Below are 14,423 nucleotides of genomic sequence, written 5' to 3'. Positions count from 1 at the left end.
CGATGGTGGCGGTCGGCGCAGCGGTGGCGGCGGAGTGCCTAAATAGAGAGTTAGGGTTTCCATTTATTTGATTTTTTTTCGGAATTTTATTTTCCTGTGCGGGCGACGTAAGCACCCGCATGCGAAAAATCATATTTTCGCGTATGGGTGCGCCACCCGCATGCGAAAATCGTGATTTTCCAGGGGTCGTGATTTTCCCGGACCGCTGGGTGTGTGCGGTGGTCCATCCGCACGGAAAAATCGATTTAGCCTGCACGCAAAAATTTTGTTGTAGTAAGAAGAAATATAATTTTGTTGTAGTAAGAAGAAATATTTTGTGATTTAAAGCTTCGTACTCTCCGTGCAATAAAAAACCAATCTAGTATTAGAATGTGTACATGTAGTTTTACATTCGTTTTTCGAGTCGGAGAGTATTAAACTGCATGCATGCATGGGCAGTTGGATTTCATTGTGTAACTGTGGTGTATTAGATATGTGTGCCAGCTGAATTTGTCTCTTCTTAATCATGCTACTATTACCTAACATGTCAGTTCAGTCAATTCAAGGTGTCGATTTCGGCCGCGTTTAGTTGTTTGGCCAAATTTTTTTTCTATACGGACGTGTTTAGTTGTTTGGCAAAAAAAAATATTTTTTACGTATACGGACACATATTTAAAGTATTAAATGTAGATTAATAATAAAACAAATTACATATTCCGCCTGTAGACTGCGAGACGAATCTATTAAACCTAATTAATCCGTCATTAGTAAATGTTTACTGTAGCACCACATTATCAAATCATGGTATAATTAGGCTTAAAAGATTCGTCTCAAAATTTACGTATAAACTGTGCCATTGTTTTTTTTTTCACATTTAATGCTCTATGCATGTGTCTAAATATTTGATGTGACAGAATTTTTGGAAATTTAAAAGGATCTAAACACGGCATTCAATACATTCAATTCATGTTGTGAATGACGTTGCACACTTCCCATGCTCATGCTCCTCCCATAAAAAGCCAACCTAAGATGAAATATAATATTTTCGAGTGCAATAAATCAGCATGCTTGTATCCAGTTTCATTACACTAGATTCTTTTATTTTGGAATGAAAGGAGTATGTCCCAAATAAAACAAAATTAATACCAGATATGACATATCCTGATACTATGAATTTGCACATAAGACTATCCTAATTCATAGTAATAAGATATGTCGCATATTGTTTATTTTGGGATGAAGAGAGTAGGTATGTAGTGCCGATCAGTGCTTCATACCAAGAGCCTTCTCATTAATTTTTTTAGACATCTTTTTTTACATCACCTCCGCCATATTTAAATATATATGATTCTTTGTCCCAGATTCGGCCATATAGATCGATTTTATAATATTTAGTTTTAAAACATACAATGTTACAAATCATATGTTATCATTGGGTTGAAGCCCGCTATAATATTTGTGTATACATGGTGTTGTTTGTGTAGTAGCAGAATCATATACTTGTCTTGACTCAAAGAGACAAAGAAACAAGTCTTCATTTACAAGTTCAAAACCTCTGAGATAGGTAACGACTCTATGTTGTGTTTGGCCAGAGACCGATATTACCACTACATATCAATTACACGAGTACAAAATATGAGATTGGAGCTCTAATCTAGTCAATGACTATGATAACTAAATTCATGATTGTGGTCAATGGCTAGCTTTCATCGGTCTTCCATTGATGGACTCAAAGTAGATTGGATGTGGTTTGTGTTGGTTAAGTTGAGACAGATTGCCTTGGGTTGACTTGACTTTTTATGCCCCTCCTCTCCTAGGCAGTCATGTAATTATACTCATACAATTTCTCATTCGTAAAGTAGAACTAAGAAACACGATTATTGGTCGTTCCGCGTAGGTCTTTCTTTCTTTTGTAGTTAGGAACTCATTCCTTATCTACTCAAAACTATTGTCATATACGTGAACTTATTTTTATATAGGAGATGTTACGAGGTATTCCCACTGACTATATCCATGACAGCGGGGTGTCCATATCTACAACACTTTCATATGGGTAGATTTGTTTAGAAAAAGGACAATAACAACACAAATTTTTACTAGGTATTATAACTCTATTTTAATATATAATAGTGATCAAAATTGTATATCGAAGACCACGAGATGTGTCCCATATTGAAATACTGATGGAGTTAACCGCATTAGATGGCATTTTATGGTCTCGTCGGTTACGCGTTTGCTCATAGAACAAAAATGGCTAAAAACGAGCCATCCGTTTACGTCCGATCAACAGGTGTACTAAATTAGCAGCCTATTTAAGTTAAGATTTTTTTTGTTGGTTTTTAATGTGCTATAATATTAGTTGTGGACCCTTATAATTTATTAGTATTAAATTGGTTCCGTACCATTTGATTCTAACAGGTTGAAAGCTGCTTGGATTGCAGCTCGTGTAGCGCATCCATTGATTGGACTGCGCCTCATGTAAGCAAAAGAAAGGAGACAGCTCGTCCCAGAAATTATTCACACCGGCTGCATGCATGCCTCTATGGATCGGATGCAGTGCGGACCTGTTATCCCATTTATGTTTTCTTCTTGTACAGGAAAAGATTTTTGCGTGCGGGCTAAATCGAATTTTGCACGTGAGTGGGCGGCTCGCACGCACCCAGGGATCTGCGAAAATCGTGATTTTCACGTGCGGGTGGCACACCCGCACATGAAAAATCGGATTTTCACGTGTGGGTGCTTATGTCGCCCGCACAGTAAAATAAAAATCCGAAAAAAAAATTACAAAAAATAAAAACCTTGGAATCGGCGGCGGCCTCCACGCCGCCTGCCTCCCTCCGGCCGCACTGCCACCGACGTCCATCCCCTCTGCCGGATCTGGGGAGGGAAGGAATTGGAGGGGAGGGGAGCCGGATCCCACGCCTCCACCGCCGCCATGTGGAGGAGGCCGCCCCGTGCCATTTTTGCCGCGCGCCTACGCCCACCCCCTCCGTGCCGTCGTGAGGAGAGGAGAGGCGTGAGAGAGAGAGAGAGGGGAGAGGTGTGAGAGAGAGAGGGGACTGAGGAGAAGTCCTCTGCGCCGCGTGGAGAAAAAGAGATAGAGGGGAGGGGAGAGGAGAGAAAGAGGGGAAATTTTAAAGTGGGTAGGAGGGAAAAGATGTAGTGAGTATTTTTGCGTGCGGCTCTCTTAATAGGTCCGCACGTGAAAATATGCTCATTTTCGCATGCGGTCCATTTAAGAGAACCAAATGGAAAAATCAATTTTTCCGTGCGGACCTCTTAAATAGACCGCACGCGAAAATGAGCCAATTTTCCTAGACGCGACGAGTTATGATTTGTCTGCAATCTAAATGGATCCCCATCCAGGAAAATCGTTTCTGTAATAGTGTATATTACACGCCATTTTAATTTTTATGATAAAACAATTTTTAAGTTTGATCGGGCTTATTGGAAAGTAGAAATATTTCTAATAGAAAACACACACATATTACTAAAATATGTTTATTGGAATTAATTTGGTGATGTAGATATTGCTAATATTTTTTAAACTTTATTAAACCTGAAAAAATTAACCAGAGAAATAGTCAAATCGATTTATAATATTAAAAGGGAGAGACTATGATCTTTCTTCGTCTTAGAAAATACCTTTTATTTCTGTTTTTCTATATATAACTTGGTTATATCTTCAGATAATATCTTCCATCTCAATTTTTTTCCGTATAACATGGTTGGTATCTTCCATGCTGGAGTTATATATATGGGGATTATATTTAAAGAAGAAATATTTTGTGATTCAAAGATTTGTAGACTGCATGCTTGGATGGACAATTGGATTTCATTGTGTATCTGCATTAGAGCAGTTGTCTATAATAGTGTACGTGTCATCTCCAGGTCCTTTACAACCAGTTGTATTGCTATTCTGTACAATTATAGGAAGGTAGCCCACACATTCGCGTGGGTATGCGTCGTACGTTAATAAGTTTTATGTTCTTATAAGAGCGAAAAATTAAACGGAGAACATCTGCCACAATTTCTTCATATATTAATTGTTTTCATTGGCATTAATTGCTTTTATAAATTTTCTAACCTATTAGTTTTATATGATATCATATTTAAGTAATATCTATAAGCAATTATCTATAATGTTCTTTATCATTTGAAAATAAGGTAGACTTGTTTTTTTAAGAAAACATGTCATCGAAAGTAAAATTAATTAAGGTGTTTTTTTAATTGCATATCTACTATCATAGTTCATTAAGGATGAATTGATGAGACATGGAGCTCCACTAAATGTATGGGTTTATATAGCCTAATATGATTGATATAGTTTGAGAGGTGCTCAATCTATGAACATTCGGTAGGTGAGAGGCTCCATGCAGCCTAATATGAATACGATAACAATCAAATATAATTGCTTAGTAATATGTTGGAAATTTCATGTACCATGAATACATGCTTATTTTTATATACGATAGATCAAACGGTTACAACTAATAGTAGTTCACCGGTTTAAAAGACATAAGAGTATTCCATAATTGTAGCTTAAAAATTATGGTTGTTTTAATATATATCCAACAGTATTGCGAAGTGAGCGTAGCTCAACTGGTTGGGTTTCTTATGGTGAAACTTACCCACCTGGGTTTAATTCCTATACTTGACATGGGTGCTCGCATTTACAGCTAATTATTCTTTCAGTGCTAGGTGACATACCCGTGACAATGAAACTTCGATAATAAATTGTACGAGTAGCACAATGTTTTCCCGAAACTAATGATGCGGCGCGGATCGATATCTTTTGACACGTACGATTACAGAAACAACATCAAGAAACTGATGAGATGTTTTATTACACGATTATAGAAACACAGGGAGAGTTTATTTGCACATACATATGAACCAACTTATTGTACATAGATTTGTGGCCAAGTATGTATATATGTAGCAGGCACGTGCTGGCCTGCACTGAACAATTAACATATATAGAACATAAACATGCAAAGCGTTTCTGGAGGCTGGCCTTCAATGAAATTCAAATCACATCACTCACAAACAATCGGTAAAAGAGAACCCAGATCCGTGGAACTTCTCAGCAAGATACTTGTCCATTCTCTCAGCCATATCTGGTGTGACATAGTTTGCCCAATCTCCAACGACACCTTTCCTGAAGAATGACTCACTAGGTACCTCCTTCATCAACCTCTGATAATTACCCGTGCTGTTCGTGGCCAAAGCCTTGAGGTTCTCTAAACTGCATAGCTTCACGATGCTCTCGATAATCCCTGCCTCTTTCTCCGCTTCTGAGAATGGCTGCCCTATGAACTCAGCAATTTTCTCGACATTCTTTATGGGATCTCGTAGGACATCCTCATACTTTAGGAATAACACTCTGTCCGGCTCCATTTTGCTCATGTTCCAGTACCCAAGAATGTGCTCCCATATTGGGCTCTCAGGGTATGCATCATTGTAGATGGAATTCCAGATATCAGAAAATGGGATGATATTAGGCTTGATACGTTTGTTGATGAAATGCCAAAAGGATATTAACATATCCTTTGGCTGCCTGTGATGGACAAAAAAAAAGCAATATAATTATGAATGAGCTAATGGACAAAAAAAATGCAATAATTATGAATGGGCTAACATATTTGACATATTGGAGGTCATAGAAACACATAGTGGTAAAATGCCCTTGGTGACATCTACTTGTGTATTAGGCCGGAGTTTAGAAATATTTTTTCATGCCGTAAGGGGTGTCTAGTCATTTTTTTCCTTTTATCCAAATACCAAAGAACAAACTTGATAAGATAGATTAATATTGCCTGTATCTTGAAATATTTGTCCCTATAGAGTATTCAATTTCGACCCCTCATCTTTGTTGAAGAAATCAGAAATGTAACAAATACTTAAAAAAGTGCTCTAAATTAATGATGTATGTCGTCATGAAACTTTTGCACATCATGATGAAACCATTTAAAATATTTTATTGCCAAAGTAAGATTAGTTTGTTATGAACAACGGTGACAGCTCGAAACTAGAGGGAGAACATGATACGTACATCGCACAATCCTAATCAACTATAACTTTCTCATGTCTTAGTTAAAACAAGATACAAATAAATGTTGGAATATTGAGTTGCATGCAATATAAAGTAAATTGCCAGCCTTTTCCTATCAGCTTAAGCTTTTAAATTGATCTGTTCGGTGCGTGTAACTCAATATGATATCAGAGCCATGGCTGACACGCAATCAAATAAAAATTAATTGTAGTACACTTCTATTTCATGATAGAGTCCTAAATAGGAGTGTTGGAATATAAAATGAATTGTCCGTCTTTCTTCCCTATCAGCTTATTACTTTTTTGGTTGATTTGATCGGTGCATGCAACTTAACAAAGAACATCTCACAAACCAAATTGTTAGTGGACACCACACCACAGCTTGGCATGCATGTTGAGTTGATTAATTACTTTACCTAGAGATGTATATGATTTTGCAGGTGGAGCTCTGGGTGATAGACGCTGGCAGGAGAGAATACGGCGCGTGCGTGCTGATGATCCTCGGCGATGGCGCCGCGTCGAGCTTCGCCTCCTCCCCGGCGTTGTAGACGACCTCCACGAACGGCACGCACTCGTGCGGGTTGAGCCGCCGCAGCGGGTGCTGTCGATCGCCGCCGCCCGACGACGACGGGTCGTACCTGTCACGCGCGGCGGTGGCGAAGGCCAGGGCCTTGAGCCACGTGGTGCCGCACTTGGGCAGGCTCGCGAGGACCACGTCGCCGGCGGCGCGCGCCTCGAAGCGGCGGCGGAACGCCATCGTCCCCGGGAGCCAGTCGTCCAGGATCCAGGCGCCGTCGTACTCGTGCACCGTCGTGAATGGCGTCGACTGCTTGCGCGGGAGCGTGGCGATGATGTCACGGTACTCCTCCGCCGGAAGCTGCCGCGCGCCGCCGCCGCCGGCGGCAGCGGCGGCGTCGACGACGACGATGTCCTTGAACGGTACGGGGCCTGCAGATTGCCCTGCGGCGGTGGTGCTACTCATCGGCGACGGCGGCATGTCTGAGACGAGAGGAGATCAGTGCGCTGCGCCGGCGACGATTGAAATAATCGTTCAGATATATATAGAGAGAGATGGTGTCCACCAGGCATACGGGTGGGTGGGTGGATGGAAGGGGACTTCTCTCACATTTTGTTTCTTTTTTTATGTTTTTATTTTGGTGTGGCGCGACACATTTTTTTCCCTCAATTCTTAGTGGATTTTTTTTTTCGAAACAACGCCCACAAGCATAAAAAAATACAAGTCTATGATTCTGAAAGACCATAGTCAGGAAAAAGAAAAGACAACTACACCACACATCTATGTTTGATCCTGCTACTGAAAAGCTAACAAGAAAACAATACCCCTAAGGAATGGATCACCCTAAACGACACCTCCAATGAGAAAAACAACACTAAGAGTGTCATCGCGGGTCATCTCGGAGAACCAGGACGTGCTTTTCATCTGAAGAAACCACTCAGAGAGAAGAAAGAAACACAACAAACGCCTCAAGGGGAATACGACGCCTGCAGGTGTCATCATTGTCGGCCAGAAGGCTATGCCTTCGCTAGTAGTTTTCCTATATTCCGCATCATTAGGGATGTAAGTGGGTAGTCCCACTACCCGCATAAAAACCCACTTGCTAGTTCATTTTTTACATGGTAGTACAAAATTTAGAAGAAAAAATGAACTAGAAGTGAGATAAGCGGGCTAAAAAACCCGCTTGCCCGCCCCGCTTGCATCCCTACGCATCATAGGGTGCCTGTCAGGTTTAGTAGTCACCACCAGCTAATACCCTTCAACGTGCAGCCAACGCCTCGCCGCCGGTTGGCCATCAAAATGGGATCTCAAACTTCGGCACTCCAGATCCATCCACGTGGATGGGTTGAAGAGGGATAGGGTGAGAGAGAAGGATGGATTCTTTCGCGCCCTGTTGACAAAAAAATCGAACACACCGGCCTGGAAGATCTACTTAAGTCCTGTGCAGGTCCAAAGATTGATGAGATGCGGGCGTGCCAGTCAGTTTAATCCTGCAACTGACAAGATATGTAAACAGCAGATAAAACAGCCGATCGGCTGACAAGCCGATAGAGTAATTCCAGCCGATAGCCGATAATAGCCGATGCAGATATCAGCCGATAGCGATAGGGTTTAAGCAATCGGCTATATGTCCAATAAAGACAATCGGCTGTTGATGATGTAACAAAATAATAATATAATCGAGTAGAAACCAATCAGTTAGAAACAAGATATAATAAGCACTGATTCGAAGATTAAAGCATACATCGGCTGGAGGTCCGATGTCATTAAATCCACAAGATTAGATAAACAGTAAAATCTATGTTGCGATCGGCTAAATCCAATATGTATGCAATCCTCGTAAGCCGATGCAATGCCTAGATAACTCATCGGCTGAAACCCCGATGAAACCCTTATTGGCAGTCAAAAAGCAGGCTAGAGATTATGGTTCTAAGCACGACTTAGTAGATCAAACTTAACTGATGCAACACTAAGTATGAAAAGAAACACAATATCTAGACAATCAAGCCGTTGACTGATTTTCAGGGTGGTAGATGCCTAGGCTAATCTTATCTAGCAAGGCGATTTAGCCAATACCGGCAGAAACCCTAAATCGAGAGATAGCCGATAGAGCTAAATTGAGATGCTAGGACTAGATTAACATAGACATATGATAAATATCTAGGCAAATATATTATCCAAACCAGAGTAATCCGAGAGGTCAAGTGTACTGATGCAGCCTTGAACGACGCCAACGTAGACGATACAATTGCCTGGACCGGCGGAACATTGGACTTATCCCTGCGCCGGAGATCGAACACGATGCATCCCCGCGTCGGGTGCCAAGTTCCGCCGGAACGTAAAAACAAAAGTAGGAGTAAAAAGGGTGGCGATGCGCCGAATTGTATTGATCGTAATGATAGATTACAATGACCCCGGGTGTACATATTTATACCCATGGGTAGATACTAGTCCTTGTAGGACAAGAAAGAAACTTTCCTAAAGATAAAAGGAAAACATAAAGTCATAATCGGACACTAAATACACTTTCCTAAGGATAAAAAGGAAACTAATAAACTATTCCTAATTAATAGATACAACTACATTCTTTGGACTCGATCCGTAAGTGGAAATCATCATGAAGCACGTCAACTTAATCCGACAATGATTCCATTATCACCTTGCCGGAATCGGCTACATCGGCTTGCCTTGTACGATTCGATAACTGCCAATGCACATCGTAGCCGATGCGGTTCCGAAGCCGATTCATACCCTGTTTTCATTATCGATTTCCTCCCAAATCCGCTTCGGCCTTAACTCCAAATCCGATGCATGATTTACCAAATTTCGTCGTTAACACCCCCGCAATAGTCGGTCCAGCGCGGCCATCTTACAGCGGCAAGCCGCCACCGCAAATGGACTGACGTCTGAAGAGGAGCTTGCCGCAGCCTTCAACGCACCTCATGGTACTACCGTCGTCGCCGCCTTGACCAAACTATCCATGTCGTGCAACAGGTCACCTGGTCGCATCACTGCCGCCTCTGTCCCCCCACCGCGGCGCCGCACCGTCCCAGCCCTGTCGTGCTCCCAGTGCTCCCACCACGGCAGGCTCCAGCCTCCACACCGGCCTTGTCACCTCATGCCATCATCCTCCTACCTGCGCTGGTGGCTTTCACCTCTCACTAGCGGTCTTCACCTTGCACCACTGGCCTCCTCCTCGCGTCGATGGCCTCAACCTCATGCGCCGCTGGCCATAGCCTCCACGACCACACACTGGGAACTGCTTCGCCTTGCTCCAGTGCCGCCATGGCCTTGCATCACCTGCACGCCACCAACCTCCTCGTGCGCTGCCTGCCGTGGCCTCGCACGCCGCTGGCCTCCTTTCGCACTTCCCATGTTGGCCTCCCACAGACGTCACTGCCATCCTCCTCGCACTTCGCCATATCCGCCGCCGCTTCCGCGCTCCTTGCTGGGCACCGCGTCTCCTTTCTATCACCACCGCCTGGAACCACCAGCTGAGGCGCCAGATCCGGTTGTGTGGGGATCGGATCCAATCCCACTGATACTGGATCTGGCCACCGGTGACTACCACACACGCAAGTCCTCCCTCCGGTCATGGCAACGCCCTAGGCCGCTGTTTATGACAAAATTTGGTAATCTGAGTATCGGGGATAAAGATTAGATCGAAGCGGAATCGAAGATGAAGATCGTTTCAGAAATAGAGTAAGAATCGGCTGGAGTCCAAATCGGCTACGACCAGGGTTGGTTAAGTTCAAGTCAGACTTGATAAGCCGATACAGCCGATTCCGACAATACGACTCGGTGTGCATCATCGGGTTGAGTTAATGTGCTTCACATGAATTGCCACACACGTATTGAGTCCTAAGAAGGCAATTGTGTCTATTAATTAGGATAATTTATGTAATTTCCTTAGAGATATATCTGGGCAAAAGTCTGCCGCAAAGACATGGTATCTTAGAGTTTGTTAGAGATAAGAGTCGTGTCCGAGATGGATATATCTTGTAATTCTCGGGTATAAATAGACCCGAACCCCATGTAATCGAATTAACACACGTTCAATACAATCTCGACGCATCGCCACCCCTTTTTGCTTTTGTTTTATTTCGACGAGTTCTTGCTTTCGGGTTGAGCTACATCGGTTTTGATCTTCAACAAGAGGTAAAACTTGTTATGGCGGCTTGTGTTCTCGGGATTAGTGCTTCCATCTTTATGATACTCTAATTTCGTTTATGTAATTCATCGAGTTATCATATATCTTACATAATCTCCGGCAATATCGTTATCTAACCTACAATCGGCTAACATCTGCTAGAAAAGGGCAGCCGATTAGGTTAAATACTGATGTTGGCTTAGATTATATAAGGTATCTACCACTCTATGACACTTTCAATGGCTTGATTGTCTAGATATTGTCTTTCTTTTCATACTAATAGCTGCATCAGTTAAGTTTGATCTTATGAGTCGTGATTAGAATCTCAATTTCTAGCCTGCTTCTTGGTTGTCGATTAGGGTAGTATTGGGGTTTCAGCCGATCTTACCTGATTTAACCATCTTTTCTTCATACGCTTCATTGACATGTTAAATCTGCCTTTTATGTTAAGATCTTATCGCATTTAAATATGTTAGGCTTTCGTTTGGTATATTTTACTTGCTTCAATATATTAACATACAGTGGTATCGGAGTATTAGCCGATACATGCTAGATCTATCTGATCGGCTATGCTATGAACATATATAGTCTTCTTGTTAGTATATATTTCGATCAAAGTGATCTATACTGTCTCGGTATGGCGACCGATCTATTCCAATCACTTGATTCAAGTATATATCGACATAAGGATTGCATATCGTTAATATCTACAGCCGATCGAGTAGATTTAGTTCTATCTTACTTATTAATGACTGCCGATCAATGCATTTATGACATCAGCTCAAAGATAAATGATATGTCATCGGCACCTAGCCGATCGGCTATCGTTTATAGGTTTAACTGCGGTTTCTTTGTCCTTCTTTCTTGTTGATTGCAGGATCAAATCAACTGGCACGCTCATGCACCCAAAGACAAGTTTTGGACCTGCACTGGAGTTAAGCAGATCTCCTAGGCCTCGTGTTTTACATCAACAGCCGCCGTGGCCACGAGTGGAGGTAGGGAGTCCCGCCACCACCATTTTTGCGTCCTCTTGGCTTTGCCGGCGGCCGCTTGAACGGTGGCGAGGTGGAGGAGAGGAAGGGAAGAGGTTGGCGGCGGCCGCGCGCCCACGAGGGCTGTGATGATGAGTCACGTGGTATATTCCCTGTGTATTTTGTAAGCATTAATTAATTTGATTGGCTGGAGCGTCGCTCTCTTTTTTCATGGTGGTTGGTCTCATTAGATATGTTTTTCATTGGCTCCATGCCTCTATAGAACCGCTGCTTTCAGGACTGTAGCTCGTGTAGCGCGTGCATTGATTAGCGACACATATACAGGTAAGCAAAAGAAAGTGCACAGCTCGTCTAACGCATTTTTGATGTTATATTCATATTCACGTTCTTAATAAAAATTTTACTCCTCCAACTTTTTCGTCAGATCACTTACACCTTAATACTTATTTTGTACCCTAACTATTATAAGCTATGAAGATAGTCTGCGTATTTACGCGGATATGTATAGTAGGTTCTACTTCAGTCACTATAAAGACAAAATAGAAACCGGAGAACATTTACAACAATTCAAAAGTATGATTTCTCCACTTTTTTTCCGGGGGCATTGCAATTTAATTAATCCCTGTAAACAGCTAGTTATCATCACGATCTTCTTCATCATCATCTATAAATAACAAAATAGCCTTATTTTGTTTTTTTAAATAGCATTACCAATATAGGCTGCCATTGTTTATTATAAAATAAATCTGATGATCGAAAATAATGGGTCCATTAATTGGTCTAAATGATAAGGATGGTGAGATGTCCTTTAAATAATAGGTTTTTTTCCAAAATTTATAGGGTTTCCTCTAATTTATTATAGTGCCACGTATGAGCATTTGAGCATTTGCAAGAGTAACATGTGGTGGATTTATATAAAAAAGAATCATCATCTAAAGTCGATTAGATGGCACATAAGTGTGATTTAGAACTATTTAAAATAAAAACCTTAGTTTGAAAAAATTAGACTTTGAGTGTTATCTAGTAACGTAAGTGCCTAAGAACTCAATTAGATCCCTTCTTGCAATCTCGGAATGCGAATTCTCCAACCGAATCATTTATGTCTCCTTGTATCCAATTCAGAACCCTAAGCCAGATCTTCTTGTTTGAAATCCTTAGAATTTTTGAGTTCACCTCGTGGGCCAATGTTGGGCCGCTCACATGAGAGAAAAGGAGGAAAGGGAGTGTGTTCCTGATCGGGCCAGGAAAAGGGAAGGAAGGATGAGCGGCCCAACATTAGCCCGGCCGGGCACGTAGCAGATCCTCCTCCTCGTCATCTTCCGCGAGCTTGAAGGTAATGTGTGTATTGGAAGGGAAAGATAAGACAATGTTGTGGACGCTGAACACCACTCTCCGGCGCTCTTTCATCATCTCCTTGTTGAGTCACGTGGGCGCTCGACAATGGAGCTTGGCCCAGGCAGGAGACGGTGCACGCGGAGGAGGAGGCATACACGATAATGTCCGCCACCCACCTCCTTCGCTGCCATCGCCCTGCCACCACTAGCCATCGCCCGCCGACAAAAAGACAGGGGATCTCATCGGCCTCTTACCGCCGCAGAAAGAAAGGCTAGAAAAGAAAGAGAGAAGAGAGGAGGAGGAAGAGTAGGGGATGCTGACATCACTACTGGAGAAGTGCTCATCTCTCCCGGTTTACAACCCCCTTTACTCCCGGGTAGCGAACCGGGAGGGAGAATCCGGGACTAAAGATGGCGGTCTTTAGTCCCGGTTCAAATACCCGGGAGTAAATCTCCATCTTTAGTAACCGGGACTAAAGAATTTTCTTTTATTTTTTTTAATTTGGTTGTGCTGCCTGGTGTATATATATATATATATATATATATATATATATATATATATATATATATATATATATATATATATATGTATATATGAATATATATCATGTATATATATATATGTTTAAATACATATATAAATATGCATAATATAGAAATGTATATATTACACACATGCATATATGTGTGCACTATATGTATATCTATACATATATATAATACATTATATATATGTATAGATATACATATAGTGCACACATATATGCATGTGTGTAATATATACATTTCTATATTATGCATATATATATGTATATATGTATGTATGTATGTATATACAAATATGTGTGCACTTAAGTAATTAGAGGCCATATGCATATATATATATTAACAAAATATGAGTTTGCAAGTAAGTAAATATACACATATATTACCAAACCAAGTACACAAAAGTAAATGCATGTGTGCATATATGAATATATAGATATATATTACAATTCGTTCGGACGTTGTAATCTTTGATTCTGCTACTACGACTTGGTGGCATCGGAAGAAGAAGGACCGGCTTTATGAATAGTCGATCCATCGTAATAGAATTCTCCTGGGGGATGGAGAACATGCTCATTGATGAATCCCATTATCTGTTCTTGAACAGCTCTTATGAAATCATCGTGGGTGGTGTTCTCTATCAGGTAAATCATTTGTTATTTGGAAAAAAAAGGGATTATATATATGAAACCAGTAAGCAATAATTGACGGAAGAATAAATTTACGTACTTCAATGTCCTAGCTAGTCCTGATTTGGTGTGCTAAGCAGTGCATGTACTGGCATACGTAGTAGCCGCACAAGTTAGTCTCCTTTTCCTGCTTTGCACACTGAAAGAGAAACAACGAGAGAT

The 14,423-nt window shown here is 41.5% G+C and overlaps 1 protein-coding gene across 1 annotated transcript; it reads right to left on the bottom strand.

Moving 5' to 3' along the window:
• Positions 1-4,787: 4,787 nt before the first annotated feature.
• LOC127754867 (flavonol 3-sulfotransferase-like) lies at positions 4,788-7,052 on the bottom strand. Its single transcript, XM_052280456.1, has 2 exons — positions 6,450-7,052; positions 4,788-5,539 (listed from the first exon to the last, which is right to left on the bottom strand). Exons 1-2 carry the CDS (start codon positions 7,028-7,030, stop codon positions 5,023-5,025), a joined length of 1,098 nt encoding a protein of 365 aa, XP_052136416.1. The 5' UTR covers positions 7,031-7,052; the 3' UTR covers positions 4,788-5,022.
• Between the last annotated feature and the right edge of the window lie 7,371 nt (positions 7,053-14,423).

The sequence above is a fragment of the Oryza glaberrima genome, chromosome 11 (genome assembly GCF_000147395.1).
Source record: "Oryza glaberrima chromosome 11, OglaRS2, whole genome shotgun sequence".
Lineage (NCBI taxonomy): Eukaryota > Viridiplantae > Streptophyta > Magnoliopsida > Poales > Poaceae > Oryza > Oryza glaberrima.
This window is presented reverse-complemented; position numbering and strand designations above follow the sequence as displayed.